This window comes from Acanthisitta chloris, unplaced genomic scaffold, assembly GCF_000695815.1.
Source record: "Acanthisitta chloris isolate BGI_N310 unplaced genomic scaffold, ASM69581v1 scaffold9871, whole genome shotgun sequence".
Classification (NCBI taxonomy): domain Eukaryota; kingdom Metazoa; phylum Chordata; class Aves; order Passeriformes; family Acanthisittidae; genus Acanthisitta; species Acanthisitta chloris.
Genome location: NW_008654394.1, coordinates 27051 through 39582, shown reverse-complemented (window position 1 = coordinate 39582; position 12532 = coordinate 27051). Strand labels below are relative to the sequence as shown.

General features: G+C 53.0%; 1 protein-coding gene across 1 annotated transcript in view; it reads right to left on the bottom strand.

The window, feature by feature from the left end:
- Nucleotides 1-6942: 6942 nt before the first annotated feature.
- PODXL (podocalyxin-like) overlaps nt 6943-12532 on the bottom strand; it is a gene marked incomplete at its 5' end in the record, with an annotated part of 10954 nt that continues 5364 nt past the window's right edge. The window contains 5 exons of the mRNA XM_009083502.1: nt 6943-7137; nt 8311-8367; nt 9834-10001; nt 10092-10150; nt 10850-11006. Of these exons, the coding sequence (XP_009081750.1) occupies nt 6943-7137; nt 8311-8367; nt 9834-10001; nt 10092-10150; nt 10850-11006 (636 nt within the window). The remainder of the gene's footprint in view (nt 7138-8310; nt 8368-9833; nt 10002-10091; nt 10151-10849; nt 11007-12532) is intronic.

Sequence of the window (12532 nt, the reverse complement as noted above, 5' to 3'; positions counted from 1 at the left end):
CAAAGCACTGGAGCACATCTGGGATTACCCACATGTGCTCTGCTTACATGTGCAAACCTCCAGAGCTGGTGCAGGGGCCTGGTTGTGTTGTATAGCATTCCAAACCTCCAGAGCTGGTGCAGGAGCCTCTGTGGGTTGTATAGCATTCCAAACCTCCAGAGCTGATGCAGGAGCTCGTGTGGGTTATATAGCATCCCAGCTGTGTGGCTGAGGTGTGGAGATCTGCCAGGCAACATCTCCCACAGGTAACACATTGCTGCTGTCAGGGACTGGATTTTTTAGCCTTTAACTCCAGGTGCTTGCTTTGACCCAAATTTAGGGATCTTGCTTCCAAGCTCCTCCAGCCACTCACTGGAGCTGCTGTCAGTGCATCCCCTCAGTGCCCTGAAATCTTCATTTGTTCGTGCTGCAGACAGAGCTGCATATTGCCTTGGCCTCCAGCTGTTTGCTCTACGTCAGCACAGCTTTTGCTGCTGACCTGGAGGTTGTGAATGCTGTCAGGAATCACACTGTTCAGCTCCACTGTGGCATCCCAGTCCCTTCCTGGGAAAGGGCTGTGAGTGAGGACCTCAAAATTGGCTCCATTGGCTTAGATTTGGGGGTTTGCTCCTAATTTGAAAGGCAAGTCTTACACTGGCAGGTGTGATGGTCAAAGCTTGGCCTCTTGGCTATTCCCCCATTTGTTCTGGGTTGTCTTGCCCTGTGTGGCTGGTCACTGCTGTCAAAATGCTGTGCCTTCAGAATTCCCTGAGTTCAATGGATACCTGCTGAAGAGCTAAGGTCATTGCTGCGTGGTGACTGTTGAGGCATCAGTTTCTTCATGTCACATCAAGCTCTAGCTGCTTCCTTTGCAAAACTCCTTCCTGCTGCCTCTGAAACAGGGAGGATCCTTATGTTGTTCTTCCCAGGGCTGTTTGTTATCCTGAGTAAGGACAGGGAAGTGTGGGAGATGATTTCCCACTGTAGCAGACACTTCCTTGTGCCCTTCCATGACCCCATGCCCAGCATTGTTATGAGCCTTCCTCCTGGCTCAGGGTTTATTCTGCCTGGCCCCAAGAGTGTGGTAGTAGCTCAGCAGAAGAAAAAGGTGATGATATCAACCCTTAGGTTGTCTTAGGCTTCTGCCACCTGCTTTCAGCATCCCAGGTCTGTCCCTGGTGGAGGCAGACTTGGTGTTATTTCTGCAGGGCAGAGGGAAGGGGAAGAGGAACAGGCCTGGGGGTGATACACTAATACAGCATGGGAGTAGGTGTGTAAGGTATGATCTGTCCTTGTGGAAGGACTTTGAAGGCTCTTAACAAGCAGCTCTGCTGGTCAGAGCTGAGTTTTTCATGCAAGCTGCATTCTCTGGCTCCTTTCCAAATGGAAGTGATGCAATACCAGGATCTCCTAGTCCTGGAGCTTCACCTCGAGCTTTGGCCCCTCTCCACCCCAGAGACACCAGAGAGACCAATACAAGCTTTATTTCCTCTCCAGTCTTTCTGTAGTGATGGCAAGGAAGCCCAGCTGGATTTAGCTCTGCTCAGACAGGGGTTGTGCAGGTCTGGAAGCCTTAGGGGTTTGTTAAACCTGAAGATGTTCTGAGCTTGAGGGAGATTAGTTGCTCTGTAATTAATGTGATGGTGGGGAGGCCACACCACGGCAGTGGCTCCAGTGGCTGCAGTCATCTCCACATCCCAAATACCAATGGAAAGGATTTTCTTCCCAGCGATGGGAAAATATGCTTTAAATACCCTGACTTAGCAACCAAGAGATCTAGTCAATTACTCTGTGTTTAACTAAGCAGGGAAGTGCTGCAGCCTGTGAACAGGCTCTGGTCATTAAAGAAGCCACTTCGAGGCTGAAAAGTGAGATTGGTTTTGAGGTTTTGACCAAAAAAACTCAGCTATTAAAAGGGGAAAATGAAGCAGCAATACTGTGCTGCAGACTTGTTTTCCCTGCCGTGGTCATGGGGAAGGCAAACCAGCAGTGGAAGCTGAATATTTATTGCCTTCATCTCTCCCTCATCATTCCTGTCCTTCTTCCCCTCTCTGCTGTTGGTGTTTTGATGTGCAAACCACTTGTCACTTCTGCTGCTGTGCTGGGGTGGAAAAGAAAACAAAGCCCTGGTTATTAGTAGCTGTTGCTGTTTACTAAAGCTGTATGTTCTGCCCTCCTCCAGGGCAGGAAATGAGGTGGGGACACTGAGCCAGAGAAAAGAGCTTCATTAGACAAGCAGATGTGTTTATGGGAGTCTTGAGTCTGCTTGGAGGCCCCAAACCCTGCAGAGCACATTGCTGAGGGGCAGAAAGTAAAGCCTGTGGGCTCCTTCCCAGTGAATTGGAGGTGACAATCCCACCCTGGTGTGCTGGTGGTGGTGTGAATCTTGTGCATTCAGGTGCTGAGATGCAATGTGTCTCTCTTCGGAAGTGTTGAGCCTTGTTGAACGTTTTCCCTCTGAAACTGTTGCTGATCAGGTGAGCTGATAGCCTAGACAGACTCTGGGGAGCTTGGGGTTAAACAAGGTGAGCTGCCTGGGCACCATCACCTGCTTGGGGTGCTTGGGTGAGCTGTCTTAGACCTGTTGCTTCTGCTCTGAAGGAAGCACTGTGCTATGTGATGGTTTGTTCGTCTGGACCTTCAGTGTTCATCATCTCGTCCTCTGCACCTCGTGTGGTCCCCAGAAGTTGGTTGGTTATCCCTGTGTAGTGCCCTTAGTGTCCACCCCCTGTGCAGAGTTTGGCCCTGTTTGTCCTGGTTTGGCACCCAGCTGGCAGAATTTGTTTGTGTGCAGCAATCTGCAGGCTCTGGTGTGCCCTGAGGTCTTTGTCTTGGACCCCTGAGCACAGGAAAGCTGAGCTGGGAGCTGCAGGCATCCCTGGGCTGGCACGGGTCATCCCTGGGCTGGCACGGGGCATCCCTGGGCTGGTGAACACTGAGCTGCTCATGCGTTTCAGTCAAACATTGCCTAGCCCTGTGCTGAGCCTGTGGTGGCTGCAGGAATCATTCCTGGCCTCTGGAGATTCCCTGTCCCACCCTTTTCTTTCTGGATGATCTTTGTTCTGCCCAGTGTTAATTTTCTTCCTTGGCATTAATCACCTCTGACAATTCCTGGGTTGGTGTGTGAGGCCTATGCTGTACATAAGTGAAAGAGTGACACAAGGAACATCTACAAATGTAGTTATGTTGTATGTAATGTACATAAGGAGAGAGTGTATTTTGTTCATTTTTTTTCTTAATAAAAATGTATATGCTAGCCAAGGGTGTTGAGTCCAGATCTGTTTGTTCTCCCAGCGCTTCTGAGGATGGAGAACCCTCTGTGAGGTGGTGGTGGTGTTGTGGGGATGGGGAGAGCAGTGTCTCATGTTCCTAACACAAGAACTTCTGCTGGGCAGGAACACAGGTACAACACAGGCTGCTGCAAACTGCAGGGTTTTAATATTTGACTTAAGCCAAGTGCCTTTTTTTTTCTCTTTACATAAGCAGAAGCTTAACCTGGAACAAAATGTTTTCTTTTGGGCACTTGAAGGCGAGTGGAGACACTGAATAGCCCACACTGCTGCTGACCCTGCTGGTGATGCCTCTCCTGGTTTCCAGGCACAAGGTTTGATTCCCTACCCCACAGCCTGAGCTGAGTGCCAGGAGGAGCTGCAGGCCAGGAGTAAGTAAGTCAGGATGAAATGCAGAGCTAGGGGTGAGCTCCTTTTCCCTTCCCTCTCTGAGCCTGGCGGTGCTGATGGCTCACACAAGTGCTCTGGCCATGCTGGGGCTGCCCCCACCCAGCCCAGCCCAGCATCCCACCCCTCTGAGCCTGCTGGGGTTTAGACTGACCATCACAAACTTCCTCCTGCATGGGAGAAACCTCCTTCCATGGCTGGTGCCCCTGAAGGTCTGGGTTGGTTTGGTTCCTGCTGGTCCAGTGTTCTCCAGAGAAGTCTGTGGAGCACAAGCTCTGCCCTGCCCACCCCTCATCACTGAGCCAGGCAAGGAGCCTTATACATAAGAATGTTTATTGACAGAAATACATGATGCTCTCAAAATATATTTGTAGGAAAATGCAAGAATAATCTCTACAATCCAGTTCCTCAGTAAATTCCAGTGTAAATCAGACTCCTGTCCCTGTGAGAGATGCTGCTACACAGTACTTAAGAACTGTAGTATATGTGCAAGGTTCAACAAGTAGCCACCTTGGGAATGAGGTTTTCCTTCTCCAGTCCCTCAGGGATTGTGACTCGTGTGTGTCTTCCGTAGGCACCAGTCACAGTATCAACCTCAGCAGTTGGGTCATGGCACTGTGAGATAAAATGGTCCTAAAATATTTACACATTCCTCGTGGATCTGAACATAGAAAAGTCTCTTGCGAGGACATCTGAGCTGCTTGCAAAGCCCTCACGAGAAGTTAAGAGCAATCACCTCTTTGAAGGACTTGTCGGGTGTTAAAGCTGTTCTAGGGGAGAGGAGAGGAGAGTGGGGATGGGAGGAGAGGAAAGGGAGGGAGGAAATGCCTGGGAAGATTTCTCTGACTGGTTATTTTTGGTCTAGCAGTTATGGCTACACTCTACAAAGGGAAGGGTTAAGGCCAAAGATGCTCATTGCTGCATTTCCTACCTGATTGGTTTTCTTTCCCAAAAAAGAATGTTCTCAACATTAATAAAAAAAAGCCCACTCCAAGGTTCTGTTTTCTTTTCCTGTGGAAATAGTTCTTTAAATAGGGGAAGGAAACTCTACTATAAAATATTAGTGGTTTAAAAATATGGTGTCTGGAAAAATAAATAAATGTACAATTCCTATGCAAATATAAATCACTGTAAGCACTTGCTGAGCAGTTAATGTCTTCACTGGTCTCTGCTCGGAGAGATTTAAGGTTGCTTGAGCTCAAGCCTTTGCAGGGTTCTCTTGGAAAGTCTTTGGACCTGATTCCTTAAAGCACTTTGGCATCTCTTTGCTGGGAAAAGGGGATCCTTAGGCACATGCCAAGGCCTGATTGTCCTTATGGCAGTGCTAGTGCCCGTGGCCACCTGGGCAGGAGGTGTTCTCCTGCTGGCTGGGGAATGTGGAGCCCCTACCAGAATGGCCTTCAGCTTCATGTTTCTGCTTTCATTCCCCCTCCAAAATGACTTCCCCGTGGTGCAGTGCACAGCTGAGTGAGGTGTGCAGAAATACATCTCTAATGAATAGCAGGAATATTTACATACAAAAATAGAAAGGTCTGAACGCTGCAGGCTCTGCCCTTCGGGGCAGGAGAGAAGGGGCAAGAGCCACTTAGATCTCCTGCCAGAGCCTGTCCTGGGCCAGCCCCAACCCTCTCCTTCCTGAGCACTCCCAGGACCAACTCCTCCTGGGCTCCTCTGAGCTTCCCTTTGCTTGGGTCTGGTTTTGCTCCTCCCTCAGGGCAGCTGTGGGAGCAGATCCTGGTGTGCTGTTGGCTTGGTGGCACAGCCCAAAGGAGTTCACCCTGTGAGCAGGCGAGAGGAAGGGCTGAGCTCAGGCACTGCTCTTAGCTGCAGCTCCTCTGGCTTGCAGGGGGCCTGGGACCACCACCATCCTCCTGCTGGGAGGTGGACTCACCCAGCTGACTCCGTGGTCCCCTCCTCTCTGCCCCAAGTGCTGGAGGATGGAGCTCCCTCTGGTCCATCTTACCTCTGCCAGGGCTCAGCTGCTTCACCAGAGCAAAGGTATGAAACTCTCCCCATCCCTTTAGAGCCATTTCAGGGGGGATACAAAACCAGAAACAGCCCCAGTTCAGCCACTCTCTGCTCCTGTATGGTTTTCTTTTCCTCTCTGGAGACACAGAGCAAAGGAAGACACGGACAGGAGACCAAGGGCTGCAGGACAAAGCTCTGTCCCAGCGTCACTGCTGAGCTGGAAGTTGCTTTGCAGGTCTGTTATTTCACAGCCTTGAGAGCATGGGCTGAGCTTACAGACCTCGTGGGGAGGAAACATCAAGGGCAAACCCTGAACACCTCCAAGCTCCCTGGCTCCTGCTTCTGCTGCTCACTCAGGAAAACATGACCCCAGCAATCCCTGACCATCGTGGCACACACATCCCACAGTCCCTGGAGGATGGGTGTTGGCTGGGAGATGTTGTTGCATAATTCCTGCAAGGCAACTGACCCTTCTGTAGGGAAGTGCAGCACCAGAGCTGACCCCATCACTCGTGGTCTCTACATCCTTCCCGGGAGGGATGAACTCAAGGAATGACTCATTTTTCTCTCCCAGCATTATCCCATGAATACAAGAAGCTGCTGCCCCTCTCTTGGCATCCATCCAGGTGCAGGATCCATCCTGCAGCCCTTTGTGGTGGGCTCAGCATCCCTCCCAGCCCACCAGGTCTGGATGCATCCATCTGCCTGTGGCACAGCGAGGAGCTCCCGTGTGTCTCAGCCAGCACGTTCTGGGAGAGGAGGGAAATGGGATTCCAAAGGAACAGGCTGTTCCAGCTCTTTCTGCTCCATACCTGGGTGTCAGGGAGGGCAGAGTGATGACTAAACAGCGTGGGCCAGAGGATTTTTCAAGCTGTAATTGCCAGGTGCTGCTTTGCTGTCACAAGTGTTCCCTCTCCCGTCCTGGATCCTTTGTTTCTCTTCATTCGGGAGCTGGAGGATGTGGTTGGAGGTGGGATGGGAGGGGATGTGCTCAGAGGAGACACCAGCAGCTCTTCAGGAGCAAAGCCCACCCTGTTTGCCCATGGCTGGTCAGCTCTGGTGTGGTAGGTGGGTGGGGGATGGAGGATCCTTGTCCAGGTGCAGCCACCCAAGGTGGTCAGTGTTGATGTGCCCCAGAGGTGTCTTCTCATGTTCCTTCTTCTTCCACCCTGCACCCCACGTGGTGGCACCAGGTTAGTTCATTAAGGGATTTTCTGGTTTGAGGGGGATTTTGCCTCATTTTGGAATTGTGTGTGTAGGGATTATGGGGTTTTTCGGGGGGGAGGTGGCAATTTTTTGCTTGATGGAGTTCTGCATCCTATAAATGTGTGTCCTCCTCTTCCTCCAGGTCCTCCTTCATCAGGGTGTCAAGAGGAACGATCCAGCTGTCTCCCAGCTCACCATTGAGGTTCACCTTCTTCTCCTGCATTTCAGAGGAGGTCTCCATCACCTCCAGCGTGGGGTTGTCGTGGTAGCCATTCTCCATTGTCTGCAGCTCCTCGGTCAGGCGCTGCTACAAGGAAAGAAAACCCATAAACCTTCTGGAAAACACCTTGGCCCAGATGTGTGTGCCACCCTGGGGCTGTCACCCCCAGCCAAGTGTGACCACTGCCCCATACAGATGGAAGAAGCTACATATAGAGCCTCTTGTGGTGAGGCTGAGGCTGGAGGCAGCGAGGGGATAGCATGGAGCTGGCAAGAGAGGCTCTGCTAATGATGGGAGGAAGGAAAGAGCAGCCAGAGACGTAAGGAAAACCTCCAGGAGCAGCTGCCAGCTTCAGCTAGTTCCACCCAAGACCTTGGGAAGAGGTTGGGCATTGCTGCATCCCAACTCCTGCCTCCCTAACTTGATTCTGCTCTCCTCCCCTTCCTCCCCTCTCCCAGCCCTTTTTGGTTGTCTCATTATTATCCTCCCCCTTGACCCAGGGCAGCTCCCACCTTGGAGATGCTGCTCACTGGTCTTTGCCCCTCCTTAGGCATCATTCCCTCCTCATCCTGGAGCTCTCAGTGGAAACCAGGCAGGGAAAGATGGGATCAGGCACTGTATCACCCTGGTCCTTTGCTGTGATGTGCTTCAGGCTCTGATTCAGCTCTTCATCCCCTGGCAAACCCCCCCAGCCTGTTCTCATTTCCTTCATCCCTGTCTTCCCTGGAGGGATTCAGTGGGAACTGCAGTCCTTGGTCAGCCCTTTTGGGGAGCACAGGGCTCTCAGTGGGAACCCCTGTTAAACTCTGCCTGGATTTCCAGCTTGATGTATTACAGTGCTCCTGGTCAATGTCAGGAGACAGGCGTGGCAGGGGATCCATGGAGAAGGAGAGGTATGGAGAAGCAAAACCGCAGGGCTTGGCACTAGCAGAGGGGCTGCACAGGCACCGTGGGGGTGCCCTGAGGGTGGCACAGGGAATGTGGGCAGGGGTGGTGGACACTGGAGAGCAGAGCTCCCCTGGGCTCTGCCAGGGGCTGTGTCCCTGTGGGATGGCTGGGCCAGCCCCAGGGTGGCTGGATTGATGCTCAGGCAGTGCTTCCTCCCTCTCTGGCCATGCACTGAGGGCAAGGGGCTTCAAGCTGGGCTTTAGTAGGCTTTTTAGTCCTGTTAAAAGCTCCTAAGCCCTACCAAGCTGAAGGTGAGAGCTGGGGGTGTTACAGATGCAGCTCCCTCCCCTCCCACCCCTGCAGTGAACTCACATTAAAGATCAGGGCCACATGTCCATCATCAAACCCGGGGAGGTCAGGGTGGATGTGCTGGGTATTTCCAAGGTAAAACCACGGAGTGGGAAGGGAGGGAGGGAGGGAGGGAAGGGTTGGAGAAAAAAAATTAAACAAAAAAAACTTTCAAGTCATTTTTGGAAAAGAAGCAGGAGGAAAACAAAAGAAACACCCAAAAACAAAGCCAGGAAGGAGATGTGTGTTTGGGTTTTGGAACTGGCCATCCCTTGCTTTGGTTTTGCTACTTTACCGTGTGCCTAGTGGGAATTTACCTCTGGAATATCCAGCTGGGACTGGTACCTGTTCCTCTGCACCAGGTTATTTGAGGGACACATGTTCCCACCACTAAAAATGTTCTGTTTCCTGAGCAATATGGGGCAAGAGTGTTTTGCTGCTCCCTGTCCCTGCTGTTGGGATGTTTCTTACCCCAGCCAGGGAGATTTCCCCCAAGGGATGATGAAACCCTATTAGTTCTGAGGGAACCACAGCACAAGTCAAGTATCTACTGAGGTCTTGCATCCTTCCCTATTCCTTCCCAAAAAAATCAAGCCTTGTGAGTACAAAGAAGTCTGATGCTGGTGTTGGTTTGCTCTTCTCTGCCTCCTGTGCTCATCCCCCTTAGGCTCCAAAGGTTTAAAGCAAAGGCTTATCCCTTGGGGCAGAGGTTGGGACCCCTGGAGGGAGAAGAGCTGGTTTGGGGGGGCAAGAACTTCAAGCAGATGCAGTGGTTTGCTCCTCCAGCAGGAGGGTGGTTAACTCTGTTTGTATCATTGGATTCCATTTATTTTTCCCCCTTCTGTTTTTGTCTGTTCTGGAGCTAAACCCTCAGCAGGAGCAGCTGGGACCAGTGACAGCCTCAGTGCCAGTCCTTGCAGGTAGATGCTGCACTGAAATCACCCAGAATTGCTTCCTGAGATAAAAATCACAGTATTTTCTTTTTCCATTTCTGTTCTTCCTTAAATCCTCCTCCTGCTGCTGCTCTGAATTTGGCCCTGGCCCAGCCCCTGCAGAGGCCGAGCCGTGTGGTGGCATTGCCCTCCTGTGGATATGCTCCTGCCCTGCACACAGCCTCAGGCTCCCTGGCACCCCGGGGAAGGCATCAGGGGATGCTGAGCACTCACTCCTGCAAGGCCAAGTATCTCATGAGATTTCTGGGGAGTGTAGATGGTTTTGGAGGGGATTTGGGGTTGAAAAAGCCTTTCTTAAGACCCAGAGGTGTTAGCTGCCTTGGGTGGCAGCAGGGATGGGAGCTGCTTGCCATCCTGCCCCACCACCAGCCCCTCATTTCCCTGTTTTCGTCCTGGCTGTTCCCATCCTGACACCCCAAGAAGCAGCTGTTGCCCCTCCAGAGCATCCACAACACTTGGGCACTGCTTGAGCAACACACCAGTGTGGTGCCCACTAGGCAAACCAGGACATCTCCAGCATGAGACAGCAGCACTGGTGGTCCTCACCCCGTGAAGAGGTGTCAGGATACCTGTCCCACCCCTCTGCCACCTCACCTGGTCCTTCTTCTGGGAGAAGCGCTGGTGGCAGCAGCCGTAGATGGTGGCAATGAGCAGCAGGGACCCAGCCAGGGTGACAATGGTGATGATCAGGGGAGTGCTGAACTCGTCATTGATGATCATCTCCCTCTCCATTTTGTCAGAGGTGATGTTGGCTATACCAAGCTGCCACAGAAGGGACAGGTCAAGCCCCTGTGCCACCCACCTTGGGGGACATTCACAGGGCAGCTGCACCGTGACCAGGGACCAACTCACCTCCTCTAACTTGTCCTTCTCCTTCAGCTCCTTCAGGACCTTTTCAGGGTCCAAAGTAACTGGGGGAAGAAAGAGGCTGCAGTGAGCACGAGGCAGAGGGACAGGCTGAGCCACCTGACCCCTTTCTGGAGGAGGTGCATGGAGATGTGTGGGTATGATGCCAACCTCTGCAGATGCCTTCACAGCCAGACCAGGAGCCAGGACCTCTTCTCTGGGAAGAGGGATAGCTCTAGAACCTCAGTCCCCACCATCCCCCAGCTCTGGGGGATTGGAGGTATCTCCAGTGGGTGATTTATGAGTGAGACCAGCAAGGGGCTATAACCAGCTCCTTCAGACTGTGCTGGAGCAGTGCAGGGTTAGTCCCCAGTGCCCATCTGCCCTCCCTGTGGTCAGGCTCCCCAAAGGGCTCTGCTGTGGGCAAGCAGCTCCTGTCTGTAGTCCTCTGGGAAAGGATTTGAATGGGGAACTGCATTTTAACCACTTGGGATGAATTGTTCCTCCTGGAGGTTGGTCCCTGCCTTGACATATCATGGATGGGAGAGGGACCTGGTGCACTCCTTGGGGAGCAAAGCTCATTTCTGGGATCACTGTGCCTCTCCCAAGCCACTGAGATGGGGCAGCCCAAGGGACAGAGCCTCTTGGCCAAGCTCTAGTAGACCTGAGGGTTCTGCCAAACCTCTGGCTGCCTCCCTGTGCCAGGGCCCCCAGTGCCACCCCATGCTGTGGCACTCTGGGCAGGGTGGTGGGCTCATACTCACGGCACAGGACAATCTCAAGGGCCCAGTGGTGGGAGTGAGGCTCGGGGGATGTCAGTGTCACCCTGCAGGACTCGGCGCTGGCGTTGAACGTGTGCTGGGCCGTCGAGCAGAAGCTCTCAAAGAAGGAGATGTTGGTGCTGGCCATCCTCCAGTCAGCCTGACGTAACAGCAAGGGTCAGTCCTGTCCCCCCATGTGGGGATGTGGAGGAACATCACGCCCCATCCCCTGGGATGTGAGATGTCCCATCTCTGAAGAATGAGCCAGACTGGCAGTGGCACTTAGTGCCAAGGTCTAGCTCACATGGTGGTGTTCAGTCAAAGGTTGGACTCGATGACCTCAGAGGTCTTTTCCAACCCAATGCATTCTGTGATCTTCCCTCATCCCTTTGCAGTGCTCAGCCACCATTGACCCTCCCAGGGAACAGGAAAAGTTTCAAGGCAGTTTCTCCAGAAGCAGCTGAGCTCTTGGCTGCCGTTCCTTGCTGGGCCCTGCGCAGCCTTATCTGTCAGCAGCAGCTTTTGGGCTTACAGGAATAGCAGCTCCCTGAGGGAAGCAGGGTGGGGAGGCTGAGGGGCCACACAGGAGTGGGACAGGGCTCTGTGGCCCTGCTGTCCTCACATTAGCATCTGCAGCCTTCCCACCACCCACAGCTCTACTCTGACCCCACAACACTGTCCCTGGCCTCCCTAGAGCTTCCCCTTGGCTCTGGGGGGAAGGGTAAAAGGCAAGAGAGTGTTTTGCTTCTGGACAGAATCACAGGATGGTTTGGGTTGGAAGGAACTTTAAAGATCATCTAGTCCCATCCCCTGCCCTGGGCAGGGACACCTCCCACCAGCCCAGGCTGCTCCAAGCCCCATTCAACCTGGCCTGGAACACTCCCAGGGATGGAGCAGCCACAGCTGCTCTGGGCAACCTGTGCCAGTGCCTCAGCACCTCCCAGGTAACAATTTTTTCCTCATCTAACCTAAGTCTCTCCTTTTTCAGTTTAAAGCTGTCATTCCTTGTCCTGTCACTTCATGCCCTTGTAAAAAAGTCTTGTTTCATCTTTCTTCTAAGCTCCCTTTATACACTGAAAGGTTGCAATAAGGTCTGGCTGGAGTCTCCTCTTTTCTCCAGGCTGAACAGCCCAAACTGATTCCCTGTCTCTGTGCACAGACCTTGCCTGCACAGCTCCTGGGTGAAAGATGCCGCATGTGCAGCTCCCACATGCTCCAGCCCTTTGTCCACTGATGCTCACGCACGAGGTGTTGCCTGCACAGTCTGAAAGTCCTCAATCCATGCTGAAATGAGGTGCCTGGCTGGGAAAGGCTCTGCTCCATCCCCCCAAACCTTCCCCTCCCCCTGCAGCTCCTGCTCGTGTCCTGCTCACTGACCCCAAGGACAGCCAGGGAAGGCACCTAACCCCACTGCACCTTATCCAAACCCTTGGGAAGTGGAGACAGGATGCTCTTGCTGGGGTGGAGGGGCAGTCTGGGCTCGGTGCAGGGAGCTCAGCACTCCCTGGGGACCTCTCCACGGCTGTACCATCCCGGGGCATCTCTGGGGAGAGAGGGAAACCTGCCCCAGCCCCGCAGGGCAGAGCTGCCTGGGGCGCTGGTGGGGCAGGAGGAGAGCAGCTCTGGTCGCTGGGCTGTGCTCCTTCTCTTGGAATATCCTGCGCTTTATCAGTCCCTCCCTGCGCT